At 42.5% G+C, this 17,618-nt stretch overlaps 1 protein-coding gene across 4 annotated transcripts in view; it reads left to right on the top strand.

Annotated features, from left to right (window-relative positions):
- HSPBAP1 (HSPB1 associated protein 1) overlaps positions 1-17,618 on the top strand; it is a 38,960-nt gene that overhangs the window by 15,190 nt on the left and 6,152 nt on the right. For 2 of the 4 annotated variants that reach the window (XM_054208020.1, XM_054208019.1), the window contains exons 3-5: positions 3,495-3,679; positions 7,813-7,949; positions 11,106-11,277. In XM_054208020.1, the coding sequence (XP_054063995.1) occupies positions 3,495-3,679; positions 7,813-7,949; positions 11,106-11,277 (494 nt within the window). Of the gene's footprint in view, positions 1-3,494; positions 3,680-7,812; positions 7,950-11,105; positions 11,278-15,367; positions 15,485-17,618 lie in introns of all 4 variants that reach the window. The other 2 variants (XM_054208018.1, XM_054208017.1) reach the window with 2 other exon arrangements.

A 17,618-nucleotide genomic window follows, 5' to 3' on the forward strand; every position in this document is an offset into this window, starting at 1 on the left:
GAAAGCAACAGGAGAATACAACTAAAATTCTGTTGATCTCTCTGAATACCCCTCCCATGTTTACCATAGATTAATTGCCTTAAGACTAGTCAGGACCACTCCTGCCACTGAGTCAGAAACATGTACAAGAAAGAAACCGGTTTCCTGCTTGTAAGTATATTTTGGTGTCACTCTGAAAGGGCTGCTTTAGAGTTTCTGAGGTTATTTAAGCCACGAGAAGACCTCTTACTTTGACAACTTTCTTTAGTTGCCACATCTGCAGCCTGGGTGAGGATTCCCAAACTGAAGATTCCTTAATATAAAAAAGTGAGAACTGCGAATGGGGCAACTTGGTGGGAATTGCTTGGATTTTATATTTGCTTTTCTTGCTAGTTTGGAACTTCCTGCGGCATATCGATATGGAAGGCACATTTGAAACATGGGAAACATGAGCGCTAGCAGTATTATTTGTATGTATTATTTGTGTGTATCATTTGTACCTAAGTTTGCGTGTTTGATAGTGTTCTGTCTGATTACACAAGTTAAACAGTATGTGTCCATACAAGGAAAAAAATACAGTCGGAGGATTAAGCAGTGACAGAGATAAGATACCTCCAGAGAGAGTACCAGCGTTCATTACAAGAGCAATGAAGATGCTATTAATCAGAAAATCCCTATCCATCTAGTTCCAGCTACGCTAATGGGTTTATTTTTCTGAGGTGGGATAAAGGGTGGGGAGCAGCTACAGAAGTTGAGTTTCTGGCAGAGAAAATGTAGCGTTATAGCCCATCTCTCCGAAGGCTACCTGGAGCACACCAGCAATTACAAAGGAAGAAGAAAGCTTACACATAACTGCCTTCTGTACGCAGACATTCCTTATTTGACCATTTTCTCTGGTTGGGTAGTAAAACGAATAAAGAATGAGTTTACTATGAAGAAGCTGGAGAGAACAAGAGGTTGTCATGCTGATCGGTTATGAGGCACAAGATCTCTGGAGGAAATTTCACTTGGAGGTCCTGGATAGAGCTGATGCTGTCAGGTACGCAGTTGGATAGAAAAGGGCTGCAACATCTGCCCAAGAGGTTTTACCACTAAGGACGGGAAAAGAATTCAAGTCTCTGAGGTTTAATATAGAGAGGGACTGCAAAGGTGACCATAGACGCAGTAGCTGAATAGGAGACTGAAAATATATTACAAATACCATAGGCTGACTAAATGTTGCATAAAGCTGAGATTTGAGGTAGTTATTGGAGTTGGATGTGGATGGTCAGTTTTTTGGTTTGTGAGTGTGCCTGTGCTTTTTTATAGCATTAAATGGTGATTCCTTGCTTGGATTATTCATTTAAATAATTTTATTTCCCCAACAGCTGTGAAAAAGACATTTGGTTTTCTTTTAAGTTTAAAGAAATGGAGGAGGCATTTCACTTACATTCTTACTGAAGCTTTAGGGTATTTTGTAAGGATATTATTTTTTCTACATTTCCCTTAGCGTACATTGCAAACACTGTCTTTCTGAGTAGAACAGAATTTGGCGTCTCTCAGGACCAGACGTTAACTGTTTCCTCCAAAAAGCACTTCTTCCCTCCCTCCCTCTGGTTTCAACCTCTGGCATTAGGTGGGATATCAAAAGACTGTCCTGCCTCCAGATACTGTGTCATCAGGCAGCACTGGTAGCTTGCTTTAGACTTATGTGGCTTAATCTACACATTATCAGTTACAAAACACCTTCATCTCTTAGTCATTAAGCAAATCGGTTCATAATGTTCTTGCTTTCAGCTGCCCATTTCTAACACTTGCACCCCAGTTGCAGTCTACAAATGCATCTAAGCAATCTGTCTAGATTGCCCAAATACATTTTTATTACTATTTATTTTTCCATAAGCACCCACACCTTGGTACTGAACAAGTTATAAATTAAACCAAGAACCCTGCCCTGAGGAGACTGTATCCTAGAAGGTAGTTTTGCTTTTCATAGTTGGAATTTTTCAAATGAAGCTCAGAGTGAAATACGCTGTGAGGTAGCAAGAGCATATTTCTTGCCTTTGAAACACTTGCTCCTGAGTTATCTTGGAAAATAGGCAGTGTCCTTAGCACTCTTTGTTCTCATCAAAATAATATTGAGCCACCTTCAGTAGGGCTTGAATCTTTTATCTAATTTTTCCATCAGACCATCTTTTAGTAAAATGATGTGCGTTGCATTAATGACTGGGTATCAGGAGGAAGCACTGGACTGCAACATAGGCAGGGAATCAGATACAGGGGGTTTTGGTTGTTGCAGGTGATTTATATATCTTGTGTGCAGTTCTTAGGTAGGGAGCCCTCCTACTGCACAAACCCAGGTTACAGATTGCTGAATAGTGGGGCTTATCTGTCATTTTTAGTTAATGAATTTGATAGTGAGGGAAAGGAAAACCACTACCTAGGCTACTACAATGCAAAACGGCAAAACGATAGCGATAAAGGTTTGTAAAAGCTTTTTCTCCCGCCTAAAGGGAATAAGAACAAACGTATGAGACTCTATGGGAATTGCTGCGATAACAAAATGAGAGCAGTAAAGAGCGAAGAGCTGCTGCTGCACAACAGTGAAAGGATCCCATTTCTGAGCAGCCCTATGCAAGTTACACAAGGTTAAATTGCAGCTCTGTCATTGTCGTTCATTCAGGCTGCAGTCATTTTTCCCAGTAGTAGTTATAGTAAAGTGAGGGATTTTTTTATTATCTTTTTTTTAACATTGGATAAGTCTCTTTGAAGACTGGCACAATTAGCAGCTGTGGGAAATGAAGATCTCTGATTAACCAGAAGTAAAGTATGCTGTGGTGTGGGTTATCTTGTAGGCCTTCCAATTGACCTGACCTTGAGCTGAAAGGCTGCATCAGTCAGCCTGACCAAAGCATGGCGGGAGCAAAACACTGCTGGTAAATACTTTTAATGTCTGCCAAGGAACACTGCAATACACTTTTGTCATTCCCAAATGAAAAATAAGGACACACAGCACTTTAGATGGACCATTGGCACGCACGTAGCTCCATAATTTGCTTCTTATGCATTACTGTGCTGATTTGGTTATTGCTTTAGGTGGGAAAGGGACAGATGAACACGTCCATCTACATAAATCCATGGAGACAAAATAATGGGTACACAAATACTGGTGTGCACGTTTGCAGCTCACGCTTAAGAAGGGAGATGAAGCAAAGGACAGGCTCTCAGTTGTTTTGGGAACTTGGGCGCATTATTGAGTTACTGTGCTTAAGGGTGCCTTGCACATGAACAACAGTAACTATTGGTGTGCTTTTACCTCACAGCAAGTTCAAAGTAACAGCCATGCACTTAAATTTTAATGAAAAAGCAATAGTCTCAGACTTTAATTGTGAGCTGGGTGATTATTGACCAGAGTGAAACCACCTAGTCTCACTTCATGTCTCATCTCTCTCAGAGCTGAGAGAAACTACATATTATTTTTACTCTTTCTGTGCTCAGTATTCCTGTAATATCTCACTTTTCCTTTGTTGCTCTAGTTCCCCAGTTTGAAACTAAGTGTAGCTATGTGGAGGCTACACTTGCAGAGTTTTTGGCTTGGAGTTGTGGGCAGCCTCCTTGTCTCTCTGGACCATTCAGTCGTTACGAGTACTCCAAATATTGGGCTTATGCTGACTACAAATACATTGCCAGGATATTTGAAGACAAGCCAGAAATTTTCCAGGTAAATCATTAATGTTATCTCATTCTAGTTTAATCGTTGCAAATTATCTAATGTTGCTTCTGAAACCCCTGCTGCTATCCCCTCTCTGCTCCTTTGGCCATTTAGTTTAAAATTTTGAAGTAAAAGCTGTTGGCTCTCAGGCTGAGAACCAGTACCAAGGGGCAGCCGTCTAAAATTCCTGGTCTCCTTATGTGCTTAAAAACACCACCACGAGTGACGAAAACGACTACCAGATTGGCAGCGCTCCCCTGCCCATTTAGCCCAGCATCATGCTGTGACTGGGCTGGCTCGGCGAGCACCGAGTGATGTGTGTGACCTCTGCAGCTGAGCACTTCGCCTGCACCTCTGCGGAGGGTATGGAAGTGAGGTGGGAATAGAGCATGGAGATGACAGGCAGCCAGCAAGCCTGGCATGTTGCAAACTCCAGGCCCTGCTGCCGTCCCACATCCACCTTGGGCCCGAATGATGCCCAAATTCACAGCTCCACTCAGGAGAGAGGATTTGATGGCATGGATTCACGCGTAGCAACAAGGCTGTAATATGGTTTCGCTCTGTGTTTTGCCTTGTGGCTCATTTTCTCAAGGAGCAATCCCTTCCCTTCGTATATTTAGGTTAACTGCAAGGAGGAGAGATTCTGAGTCTGAGCGATTATTACACCTTGATTGCCTGTGAAGGCAGTAAAATACATGAAGTAACCTGTCCATGGAAGTACATAATCTATGGCAATTTCCAAATACAGGTATTAGGACACATAGATGGGGTATTTTCTTACACTTTCTTCATGTCTATCTGCTATTTCAATGTATTGGTTCATCTACGTTCTTGCTACTTCTCCTTCCAAATTGTAAGAGGGCAAAATTAAGGATAGGTGTACAAAAGGTGTATTTTTGCAAAAGATATAAAGAAAGAATAGTAAATGAAGCCTTATTCATTTCTAAACTTTCTATTGCAAAGATGGAATCATAATTCCCTGCAAACACTGTGTCACCGGGGTGACAGTGAATATGAACTGATAAGCCCCTTCAAATTAATTATTTCCTCAAAAAGCATTTCCCGTGCTCCTTATATGTATTTTATTCTTTTATACCAGTAAAATCAGTATTTTTCAATGCTCAGGCTTTTTTTCAGACTCTCTCCTTTGCCGTTGTTGGTGGGAAGGTAAGGTTTGGGCACAGAGACCATTTTAGCTTCCTTTCTCCCCTCCCTTCCTTGGCACACTCAAACACAACCAGGATCACATAACTTGGGCTGCACGACTGATACCGGGTCGTGTTGTTTGAACATGACTATATCTACCATATACATCTAGATCTACCATATCTATGTGGACTTGCCTTGGTCTTCTTTCTTTCTGCCTCAACAGACAGCATTTTCCTGTGTTTTACGGCACAATAGCAGCTCAGAAGACCTGAACAGCCCACTGCTTCGTTTGGTCAATAGAAACACACTTGAAGGAAACAACTATCTTCCTGCCTCCTTCTTCCCCTTGCCCCCATTCAAGAACAAAATTGAGGCTCCAGGAATCGCATTTGTGTGCACGTGTCACGCCACAATCTCGTCACCTGACCTATAACACGCAACAGATTGTACTGCAATTTTAGAATAGACACACGTAATGGTTATGCCGCAGATTATTTTTTTTTTTTTAAAGCAGAATCTGGGAAAGAAAAAAAATCGATGGTGTTATGCAAGCAAATATGGTGTATGTCATCTGCCAGTTTCACAGGCATGGGAGTGAAACGCATCCGTCAGTTCCAGACTCATATGGCTTTTGAAACACTGCTACACAATTTATACCAGCCAAAAGAGTTCTTTATAGAAATTATCTTCCATTCTTGTGTGAATTTGATGATAACCCCTTTTTTCTTTTTAGATTTTATTTAGATTTACGTAAGGTGACTTGAAGGGGAAAAGAAGGCCAACTGCACTGTTATTTATAGTGATTAATAGGGCCATTTAGAAGTTGTTTGAAATTTAGATTGCACTGTTTATCATTTACAGTTGTGTGGGCTAAGGTAATGATTCCATTATTCTAATCTATGAGCAGTATCTAGCATCTTACATTTTTTGTTCAGTTGATATTTCATTACAGAATTTGAGATATAAATCAGAAGCAAGATATATGCGTGAAGTTTAAATAGAAATGAGACCTTTTAAAGTGACATACGGGTACAGATTAACTTCATTATAAGAAGCAAATGAAATAAATATAATTCACAAGTAATGTGCCATCTGTTATGGTTGGAACACCTTTTACTGCATTTCGTCTTGCTGTGGCTTTTTATTGTAGAAAAGGAACCCACTGTGACAAGATTTCAGTAATCCTACCAGTTCCTTTTCAGTTCGTTGGTTAAAAACTATTTTACCCATAATCGCTTCAACTATTTACTACAGCTGCAGCATTTTCAAAAAGTTCTTTTAAATCCAATATTGATTATGTGTGCTTTCTTTCCACTTAAATTGTAACAAAATACAAAAACTATTTAGGTGTGAGATTAAAGTGTAGAGATGGTGTTACGTTTAACTTTATCACTGAGATAGTTGTATTGGATTTTAAATTTTATGGCTGCTGAAATCTATAGGAGCAACTTTTTGATTTTTTGCTGCCTTTGACAAATGTTTATATTAAACTTCTGCATTTTTTTCAAATGGTGTCTTTAAAATCAATAACGCTGCAATTCAAAATCTTTAGCAACACCTAATTTTTGGGAAGGCTATCGCTCATTCTGAGGGTTTCCTGATAGAGAGTCATGGTGAAGTCATCCTTATAATCGTGTCTAGCTGTAGTTTTCCTCATCTTAAAAAGGGATTGTCATCCACCTGTCTGCAGGCAGCTAGCTTACATGCTGAAATTAGGAGGCTAGACACCTATTTGCTCTTTATAGATAGATAGTAGAAAGAGAGAGGTTTTTCCAAGGGGTGATTGAGAGTGCTTTGACAAGAGCAGGAGCCAAGCTTAAATGAGGTTCCTGAAGTTAGGTGATGCGAATGACCCAAAGTGCTTTACTGAAACGGAACAAATACCGTTATCTTCCTTTTCAAGATGGGTAAAATAAAGCTCAGAGATGAAGTGATTTGCCCAAGACCATCAGGAAGCCAGGAACTGAATCTCGGTTTCCTAAGGCTCAGTCCGGGGCTCCAGCCAAAAGGCACCAGTATCTCTGGCCAGTATACTTCAAACGCTTTCCAATAAACAAATGATCAGGCCCTGGCAGGTGGCAGGGTCAGCTATAGAAAGATGGGAAAGCTTTATCCAGGCTCTGCAGAGCCATCCTGCAAAACTCTTGAGCTATCTGAAAAATACGTCACTGTCCCTTGTTCCAGCTGTCGTCCCCAAGGGATTGCTGGCAGGAGAATCAATGGACTAGAAAGCTCCAGGATCACGTTCATAACAGATGCACGCCTGTTCTGCCCTTTCCTGCCGTGTAATTGAATTGTTTGAAGTTCACTGTCTCTGCAGTTGCAAAGGCAGGAGAATAATGTGTCCATTATAATAAGGTAATAAGGAATTTAGAAAAAACAGTATACCACGGAGGTGAAATCATACCAAAGGGGTGAATTCTGTATTTCCAGAATACACGGAGAGCCCTGAGACAGGAGCAAAGAGAGAGCAAACATGGTACATGGATTATCAAATCGGTTTGAAAAGGGAATGGGGATTTTTCCTTCCTTCCAGTCTTCTTTTTTTTAAATGCCATATATACCAGAATTTTTCCAAAAGCAATCCTGTACTTGGGTGGATGGTTAAAACTGGAGAAAGGGGGGGAAAAAGAGCGTTTGAAGAGAAGGAAAAGAAGCCACATGTGGCCACGAGCGCTTGGGCAGTCCTTCTGTAAAGCAAACGGGTAACTTGAGTAATATGAAAGACTGGGATGAGAACTGGAGACAGAGATCTGGGAGGCTGTGTAGCTGAACAGAAAAAGAAGAAAGTCAGCAGAAGAAACATGCCTAGAGAGGAGAGTTTTGGAGGAAGGAGCACAGGCCACGCATGCAGGAACCCCACCAAGGAGTAGGAGCCGCAGTGGATAAGGAGTGACTGAGCGGTGGAGGGAGAAGACAAGAGACTGGGGGAACTGAAGGCAGGATGTGAATCAGTTCAACAGCTTACCTGAATAATCTTTTCATTGCTGTAGGATATAAGGTGGTCTGACTTTGGTTTTCCTGGAAGAAGTGGGAAAGAGAGCACGCTGTGGATTGGTTCTGAAGGAGCAAACACCCCCTGCCACTTGGACTCCTACGGCTGCAACTTAGTGTTGCAAGTACAAGGAAGGTAACAAGTGCATATACATATGACAAATACAGGGGAAAGTTATCCTGTGCTATAAAGTTAGTTTTGGACTCTGCGTATTGAGTCTAGGTCCAGATTATTTTAGTTTTCTGAGCTTTCAATGACTGAAAAGCATCAGGAGTGTTGTATAGGAAACAACAGAACCTCAGGCAGGTTGGAGTCTGACTGGGTCATGGAGGTAACACAATTTTATTTTCTTCTGTTTGAGGAAGATTGTTTCTGATCTGTGTGTTATGTGGTCCTGTAATAAACGTTTTGATCTTCCTAGTAGTTATGAATTCAGGAATTTGCAATTAGGAACTAAAGAGTTAAAAATAAAAAGCCCAGAAACAAAACAGAAGTAAACTACTTTAGACTTTTACAATATTCGCTGTGCAGGAACCTCTAATAGCCTGCTAGAATTAATTTAAAAGAGGAACATCAGAATGGGAGCAGCCAGCTGTGAGCAAAGTTGAAAGGGACACTTGAGGGTCCAAACTAATTTTGGAGCATGTGGCTTTGTTGCTGTATCTTTCTGCCTGTTTGCACGCTGTCTTTTTTTGTTTTTTCCCCATTCTTTTTTTTCTCCTTTCCTTGTATATTGGCCTCAGGGGTTTTTTTGTTTTCTATTATTGCTAAAGTAATGCTAGAGTAACGAAACAAGTTGCGTGTATTTTTTAGGTTTGCTAGTATAGAGTGGTAGGAATAATTTGCCGGTGGGATTTTAGCGTGACTAATTACTCTGATGTTTTATACCACAGTAAAATCACGATGGTCTTGTGATTGGAAATCAGGCATGCTGGCTTCTATGCTGGGCAGTGCCGCAGGTTGACTGGCTTTAAGGCCTGAGGCAAATGAACTTGTCATCATCTTACCTGTAAGAAGGGTAACTCTGTCTAGCTCTCAGGCAGATTTTCATTCATGTTTATAAACAGCTTTGAGATCCTTGGGTGAATGTGCAGCAGGACACTTGAAGCCCCCCCCAGCACTGCGCTTTGCTCCCGCCAGTCCCATAGACTTCACATGGCATCAGTAAGCATTATACATTGAAGTCCAGACACTTAAGTGTAGTTAGGAGCCAGAAATCTCATTGAAAACCATGAGACTTACATGCCTAAATATCTTCTAAGGATCCACCTAAATACCGTCAGAGCCGATACCCGTCCTGCCCCTTTGATCTCTGCCTTCAGGTGTTGAGCTCGAGCCAGAGCTCCAGCATCACGTAGCAGTTTTGCCTGCCTTCCCAAGATACACCCTCCCCCTCTGGTAGAACAAAATCCTTGTTCCTCTTAGGGAAAGAAGCCTTTGCATGGCCTGAAAAGACAAAGTTGTTTTCCTCCTCAGAGCAAAGCCTATAAATAGATTGCAAACTTCCACAAGCTTGTGAATCCTGTGCTGCTTCAGAGCAGAAAGATTCCCTTTTGAGACTCACAAACAAGACGGGCTTTGTAACAGAATATAAGCTTATGCTAAACTTAAATAGATTTGCCTTTGCAGGAAAGCCAGGGACGACTCCTTAGCCCTTTGTTGCTATCTTGAATTTCCTCCTTGCATCCCTCGGGCTTCTTAATTTTTTGCTTTGTGATACTGTTCTGGCATGAGCTGCAGGATTAACCCCTGAGCCTCCTGAGCCTAGTTATTCTCTGCCCCTTCAGCGGGTCTAACTTGGAGGGCAAAATAAAGTTGCAATGGGGCTTGGGTTTCAGGAGAACTATTTTTTTGTGCTTGAGCCCAGCAGTAGCTTTGGTAATTACGAAGAAATGTCAGCGGCCTGTGGCACTTCCATCTGTGCCGATCTCTGCAGTTCTGGCTATCCTGCTATTCCTGTCTCGTCTTTTTTTGTGCCATTTGGCGTCTTTTCCCCCATTTTCAGACCTGTGACTTAGAACCGACAACCAGAAGCAGTAGGCAAAAAGCAAGAAGTGGGTACCAAGCAAAGGGACAAAAAGAAAAGGTCTTGCTAGAACCTGAAACAAAGAGGAGAGCTCCGCAAATTGTCCGGCTGTGCTGTAAAGTACTGCCTTCACTTTTCCATTGCTTAGTGCATGGGTCACTGTAGCACTGATTGTCTGGCACCTTTTAATGTAATAAATTCTCCCTTTGTGTATTCCTTTCGGGTTATTTCCATCGCCTAAAGTACCGTCATATAAACCTCCTATTTCTAAATAACATATGTACCTGCTAAGATATTTCATTTATAGTACCCATAAAACTGGCACCACCAGTTCTGGCGTGTTCTTTTTTCTGTCTTTGACTAGTCTATGTGAGTGAAATAGAGACATCAGCGCCTGAGGACGAGGTCCGTGTCTCGGTGCTGCACTGTGGTGTGTTGACCCACGTCTTTGGGCACATAGAGAGCAACCTGGAACACGGGTCCCCTCATGAGCAGAACGACGCCATCCTGCTCCATCTGGGCATTTGGTCACACCAGGGAGTTCTTAAACCCAGGGGCCCACACAAGCCACATTTTCATCGTGTGGTACCGATAACACCAAAAAACGCAGGTGTTTCAGGATGCCTATGACTATGGATGTCTCTCGTTTTTATTTATGCCGTTGCCCTGTCTGTGGCATAGGAGCATCAGTGTGGGTTTTACTAAGAATGAGGCGTTTGTGCCTAACAGCCAAATAAGTACTGTAGGTGATGATAGGAAACAGAAGATCACGCCCATACCCCTTTACCGTTACCATTCTAAACACACAATACCCTCCTTTTAAAACAAACATGAGTACAGCAGCTATTCATTCAGTGAATGAAAGTATGTTGTCTCTAACAAAACTGTTTCCCCTGGTTTATAGAGCAATTTTTAATGCTCTGAGCATCTGTAAATGCTGCGTGTTGCTCCGTAAAAGGGAGGAAGGAGAAACCAGATGGGAGAGCTTTTCTTTTTCTTTTTTTTTTTTTTCCATTTTATTTTATCTGCCTTTTAAAAATAATTGGTGAGAAGCTGTAAATCTTTTCAGTTAAAAAATTAAAAAGTGGAATATTTTAAAAACACTTTTAGGAGACAGCCTGTAAGCACTGCCTGTGTTCTCACTGCGTAGGAGATTCACACAGCGAGGCAGATTTATGTTTTATTGAAAACCTTGCTACTGCCTTTAGTTCTTTGCTGTAACTGACATGCAACTGAATACATTTTTATCTTCTCTCTATTTTCAGGAAGAGATGGCACCTCTTCCCACCTGGTGACACCAGTTTCCTTTATCCCACCAGGATCCCTTATGAGGAATCCAGCGTATTCAGCAAAGTCAATGTTGCCAACCCTGATCTGAAACACTTTCCTGAGTTTAGGAACGCAACAGCCCATGTGGTTACGCTCAGCCCAGGACAGGTACCCTTCGCATATGAGCTTTATATTAGTTTAAAGCTTCTAGTAAATTATTTAACTGGCTAATTAAGGGCTAGGCAGTCTTATTGACTGTGGTACTTCAGTCCCCTTACACTCTACACTCAGGCTTAAAATATTTCTCCCAGCACGGGAACTTTCTTTGCTCACAGTTATTTTACCAGCCTTTTTTTGTACAAAAACTGCAAACATTTTGGAGAGTTAGTTCAATCGGCTGCCCGGTTCCATCACAGTTCTTGCAATCGCCTCCAATTTGTCTGCTTTCAAACTTTCTTGAACAGTACTCCAACCTGTCTACTCTGAAACCGGTATGTTCCATAAAATGTATTTGATTAATGAGCATGTAGAGCCAGCAAAGGAACTCGTATTTTTATAGTGAATAACCTTCACCAGGGAACATTGGCCCAACTTGTTGCTTTAATAGCAGAGTACTGTAATGATGATACTTGCATTTAGAGCGCGCACCATCCAGAGGTTTCACAGTGCTTTACAAGGACGTGAGGATATTATTAACCCTCTTTTACTGAGTAAGTTCAGTTACGAGTGCCGGCCTTACACTCACACAGGCAGTCGGCAGCAGTATGAGAGTAGGGCTCAGGACTCTTAATTCCTAGCGTCCCGCCGTAAATAGCGTCCTTCTTTATTTAATCAACATGGTCTGTATTTGGAGTCTGAGTTACCCTTTTTCATTTGTTCAGCAGTGCATGTCCTCGTAAAGCACTCCTGCGCATCTCGAACTGTCAGGCCTTTCCAAAGGAATTTTGCAACGTTCGTTGCTCCGACTGCTTAAGACAGTGTAGCTGCCGCTGCTAGAGCCTTTTCACCATTGCCCTGCCTGATGCTGTCACCTCTTTCGACCTGCCAGCTCAGCAACTCGTGCGAGGGTTCCCTGATCCCTGGCTGGCAAACCCAGCTGCCTTCAACAATTTAAAAAATGGATTTTTGCTAATCCAGGTAGTTTTGAGGAGGCAGAGTAAGGAGCGCTCTTGTGAACTAGTGAGATGGCAGACTGGAGCAGGACAGTGGTTTCCAACAAGAGGATGATCTCTATCAACTGGGAAGAGTATGCTCTTCTCCTGGTACGGTTGCAAATGGGGAATACCTGTGATCAGCATTCATTGTTTGCAGTACATTAGCTCCTAGCCGTACTCCTAAAGCAAATGATTCGTTTCACGCTCTGCACTTTGTAAGGTGCAGTGTTCAATAATTTAAAGCACAAAGAACAAATTTTACTATTGATAAAACCGACACATTCATCCAGCATTTCATTATCCATGATCCCCAACACTATTTCAATTTATAATCTCCTTTGGAATGATCAAGTATGGTAGTGAACCTTTAATATGATCTTAATTTTAATTAGGCTTAAAGCAATTACAAATTAATCTTGCTAGGAATAAAGGTCTTGAGCCAGCTCTAATGCAAGTTGTCTGCATTGCCACGAAGGAGACGCTGTTTGGATTTCTGGGGAGGAGGTAATGTGGAGACAACGATGGAGCAGTGAGGTGTTGCCTTCATCCATTTTATCAGCCCCTTTCGGGTGGTGCTTTCCATGGACTCATCCGAAGCTTATGGGGCAGGTGGCTGGGGACTGCTGCCCTGTGAGGGAGAGGAAAGAAATGACCTAGAAGAACTCCTTTGTTAACATGGGAGAAGATCCCTAAATAATAACAATCCCAATACGTGCTTAGCAGTGTTTTTTGTGTAGAATTAATGCAATTACCGCAGAATTTGCAGCCAGCTTGGGTTTTTTTGTGATAATACATAGCTTCTCCACTCCTTCCCAGGGGGCATGCAGAACATTTTGGATTAGATATTGGAACAATAAAGGGTTGAAAAATAAAGACAGAGGTGTTAGGTATTCAGGAGAGCAACTGCATGTAGGGTGAGTGCAGCTTTGAATATCAAAAACTGATGTCTAATGCCACCTTCTGGTCGCTGTTTGCTACAGGTCATTTTTCTACACCCGTTTAAGGCTTTAAAGCAGAATTCCTTCTTATAACATTGTACCAGTGCACAATGTGTGCTTCGATTGCATCCTTTGTGCCCTTTCACTGTATTGTCCAGAGGTGAGTCTCTGTTATGAATTCAGGCAGTTGGCTGAGATTTTATGTTTTATAAGGTTTCATCCTGGACTTGACCAGTGGCTGTGGGCTGGATTTCCACAGGGGGCTTAATACAACTTCTAGTTATACATTAGTGATCTGTTCTTGATACAAATTATGATAAAATTTAGATATCTAACTTATTTAAATAGGCAGCTGAGTAGTTTTAGTGTTTGCAGCTGTACATTGCTATATGCATGAAGTTACAAGCTCAAGTTTTGTCACACAAATGTAGGGGATCCTTATAAATATTTGGAGCGGGTCACCTATGTAATGGTTGCGAGGGTGAGCGGTAAGTATGGAGCAGGATTTGTGCTCACTGAACTAGTGAGTTTTCACCCAAAGCATTAGTGTTTTGTTTTAGTTGTTCCTAAATTCTCCAATGTTTCTGGTAACACCTTGATTGTTTTCACAAATACTGCTTAAAAGAGCGCCAATGGGGCAAAACATGTCTGTTCTGCTATCTTCCACCCCACACTTTGGGCCAAGTGTTAAGAGAGCTAGGGTAAGATCTGCTGCCCTCAGTGGGAAGAACCTGGCACCTCCACAAGACGATTCATCCTCCCTGTCTTACACAATTAGAGTCCTGCAGGAACATTCTTCCCATCTTGTCCTTCAGCACAGGCTATAAAAGGAGCCTACGCATACAGATGCTTAACTTTTTTGATGATTAAAAATAGGAGAGATGAATCCCACCTGAAAAGGCTACAAAAAACCCTGAGATGCTATAGAAATACAAAATCATTGATCATTCTTTCCTCATTCTGCCCCACTTCTCACCAGCTTCTTGCTTCCTTCCTGCTCGTTATTGTAATTGTTCTTAATCCGTCTTCCTCTTAATCCATATCCATAGAACTAAACAATGGTAAAAAGACTGGAAAGCACATTTCGGCTTGTCTGAAGGCAGACACATGAGGCTCCACACATCTGCTCTCCTAACGGAGAGCAAGCCCCTTGTATGCTGGGCTCCCATGAGCAATGCCATCCTCTCTCACATTGCCCCGGACAGACAGCAGGGGTAGTGGACACCAGGGCCCATGCTGTCACAGGCAGCACGCAGCGGCTCCTGCTTCCTGACCCTGTGTCCCAGGAGCAGCCGGGAGCCAGAGGAGCCGCAGTGCATCTCCAGACACCAGAGATGCGAGGAAGGGCCTCACTGAGCTAGTCTCAGAGGCACATCGAGTCTGAGAAGGATGCTCCCTTCCAGGCTTGACAAACATTGTCACAGTATGGGAAGAGTGATTTAAAAATTATCAACATGATTGCTTACTGTCTCTCACCATGGTCTGCTGCTCTCCTCCCCTGCTTTTCTTGCCTGCCTTATGAAAGTCTAAAGAAACACATCTCAAACTCAGTCTGTGTCCGCAAGTGCAGTTATCACTAAGTTCCTGTATATAACTGCAAGTTTTTCTCCTTCTGTTCTCCCGCTGCAGTGTCTAACACACCAGGGGATCCTGCTGGGCAGCCACAAGAGCGCAGGCAGACCTCTGACTTCGAACCCAACCCTGAGCAAGCAGGAACCTTCATGAAGTCAGGGAGGGATTTCCCTATGTGCCACCTTTACAGAACAGGGGTGAGAACTTCGGATTGGGCTTAGAGGGGAACAGCAGAACAGACAGTCTCAATAACCAAGAAAAATATAACTGATACCAGAAAGTATAGTAAGTCAGGAAATGCAGTAATTCAAACTTTTTAAAAGGCAATTAAATGTTCCATCTCCAAGTATATAAAATACTTTTTAAAAGGGGTTACAGTGAAAAAAAATGCTCTTGTTGGAAAAGAGTTTAAGTCATTTTAATAATGGAGAATTCAGAGTTGTCTGTAGCATTATGCATAGTAGATGGTTGATAATTCTGTTTTTGGGAAGGGAGAACGAATTTCCTTATGGGAGACTACAGAGCTGTCACCCCCAGAGAAGGCAGACAGCCCAGACCAACCTCTAGTCACTGCAACTATTGTCTCCATCACAGAAAAGGCAGCAAAGTCCAGGAGCTGAATTTACACTAAAATCAGTGATGAAAACACCACTCAGTCCACAGCACACATGGAGAACCCCACGAGCGCCCAAAGAGTCGGGCAAACCAAAGGTGAAAGATGCTAGTTCCTAACTCTACTTTTCCACCTCTTCCCCAAACTTCCCCCAGTCCCTGGCCTGGGTCGCTACGGACACGGCACGGCGACAGCCCCATTCCCTTCCCGTTCACAGTGCTTCTCCCCAGGCCATGTCTGTGTTTCTGCTGTGAGTTTCCCTGGGGTCCGGGTTTCAGTGGGTGGGAAGATCCCAGCTCCGGAGGGAGGCAGGGCAAGAAGCACCTTCCCAGCAGCCGGGCGCCGCTGGGACGGGGCACAGCTGGGGTGGCAGCACGCTCACAGAGCCCTCACACGGTGCTCCCGCAGAGTTCATGGTGCATTTACTTATTTTGTTTTATTTTTCATTGCCAGGCTTGCAAGCAGCTCTGGGATTTGCTTGGCTCCCCCCGCAGCCCCCCATCTTTTCCTTCCCATCACACTGGCATTCTTTGGTGCTTCTTTTTCTTGCGCGTTTACCCAGATATCTTTTTCTAATGAGCCGGAATTTCTTGCTATAATATTTCACTTCAGGGTATGCTCTCTTTTCGAAGCAATTCCACCTCTGCCCTACCTTTGCACTGTATCGAGTTAATCATGTCCATTGAGAATTTAAACCTGTTCTGTTCTCTGCGCTGTACAAGTCTTCAGCATCGCTCCACTTGCTCTCCCAGCTGTTCTCTTGGTTTCTTCCCTCCCATTACAGGCCAGAATTTCATTTTATCTTTTCTGGGATTTCTGTCCTACTTTGCCTTCATCTGCTATATTTGCCTATCACTAGCCTAAATATTAAAATTATCTGATTGGTTGCTGTTTAGATCAGTATCTTGCCAGCCCACAAAGCCAGATATGTTCTGCATAAAGCAGGCTAACACAAAATTATCTCTTAGCTTGGAATAGTTCTGTCTTGCTTTTGCACTTTATGTTTTCCCTGTAAAACATTTTCTGCGTGTGTGTGTGTGTGTGTGTGTGTGTGTGTGTTATTTCACTGTGGTTTACTTTCACATTTCCTATTGAAATGTAATTTCAAATGTAGCTAAATCTGTGTCCCATATTCATAAACATATGGAAGTCTGCTTTATTTTATTGTGGAATTGATAGTTGGGGGTGTTGGTGGGTTTTTGTTTTGGTTTTGTTGCGGGTTTTTTTGCTTCTAGTTTGCAAACCTAGATGAATACTAGTTTGTAAAGGTAGAAGTATACTTCTCTACTTCTCTCTTTGCTGGATTATTTTTTTAGTCTTCTGTTATTTCTGCTGCTCCCTTGCCAGCTGTATTTTTTTTTGTTTTAATTACTTTTTTACCATTTCTTTGTCTTCATTAAAATGTTAGTCCTTTTGCTTTTTGATAATTTCAATGTTCTTGCTGCCATAAATCCTCATTTTAACATGCATAAGCTTCCCCAAAAATGAAGAGGGAAAGCAAGTATCTTCATGGTACCTGTTTTGCCTGAGTCAGAGCTCTGTCGCTCCTCTAGAAATTGCGTCAGCAAACAGTGCCAGCTCCAGAAATACACAACTTTGCACTTATTTACCCTTAACCTGCTGGCAAGTGTAACCTGATGAGTCTCTCCAAAGACCAAGTTGTCCTCTTTGGGTTGAAAAGACTGGACTGGTTGGGGGGATTGTATTTTCCTCCTAGCTCTACCTCCTCTTTCCAAAGCAATTCCGTCTTTACTTTGCACACGAATCATGCTGAGCCAGCACTTGTATTCCTGATTTCCATCCTGGTTTTCCCAGGCAGCCCCTCTTACTGAAGCATTTATACACTTCTCTTAATTTGCCTCTCGCTTTTGTTCCCTTGCTGCCTGCTCTCTCTGCACCATACCCCAGTTCCCTAGTGCCTTCATCCACTTCTCCAGCGTGTTGCAAGCTTACTCTTGCTACCCAGGTCTCACAGTAAGGACCCATTTGTTGGAAACAGCTACTTATTCTAGAAGCTATGCCGTCTTCTGCTGTACACCAAAATTTTCCAGGCTTCATCTTGATACCCTGTCATTTGGATGGCACCCAGATTCTTTAACGGAGTGCAACGTCAGACCCCCTGTAGAGCAGATGAGTGGGTTTTTGTATGAGTCTGCCGTCAGTGAAACACGAGCAAACACTTGCTAACAGATAAACCCATTGCAGCTAATGCAACTGCACTTTATTAATTTA

This window comes from Rissa tridactyla, chromosome 7 (assembly GCF_028500815.1).
Source record: "Rissa tridactyla isolate bRisTri1 chromosome 7, bRisTri1.patW.cur.20221130, whole genome shotgun sequence".
In the NCBI taxonomy this organism is placed as follows: Eukaryota; Metazoa; Chordata; class Aves; order Charadriiformes; family Laridae; genus Rissa; species Rissa tridactyla.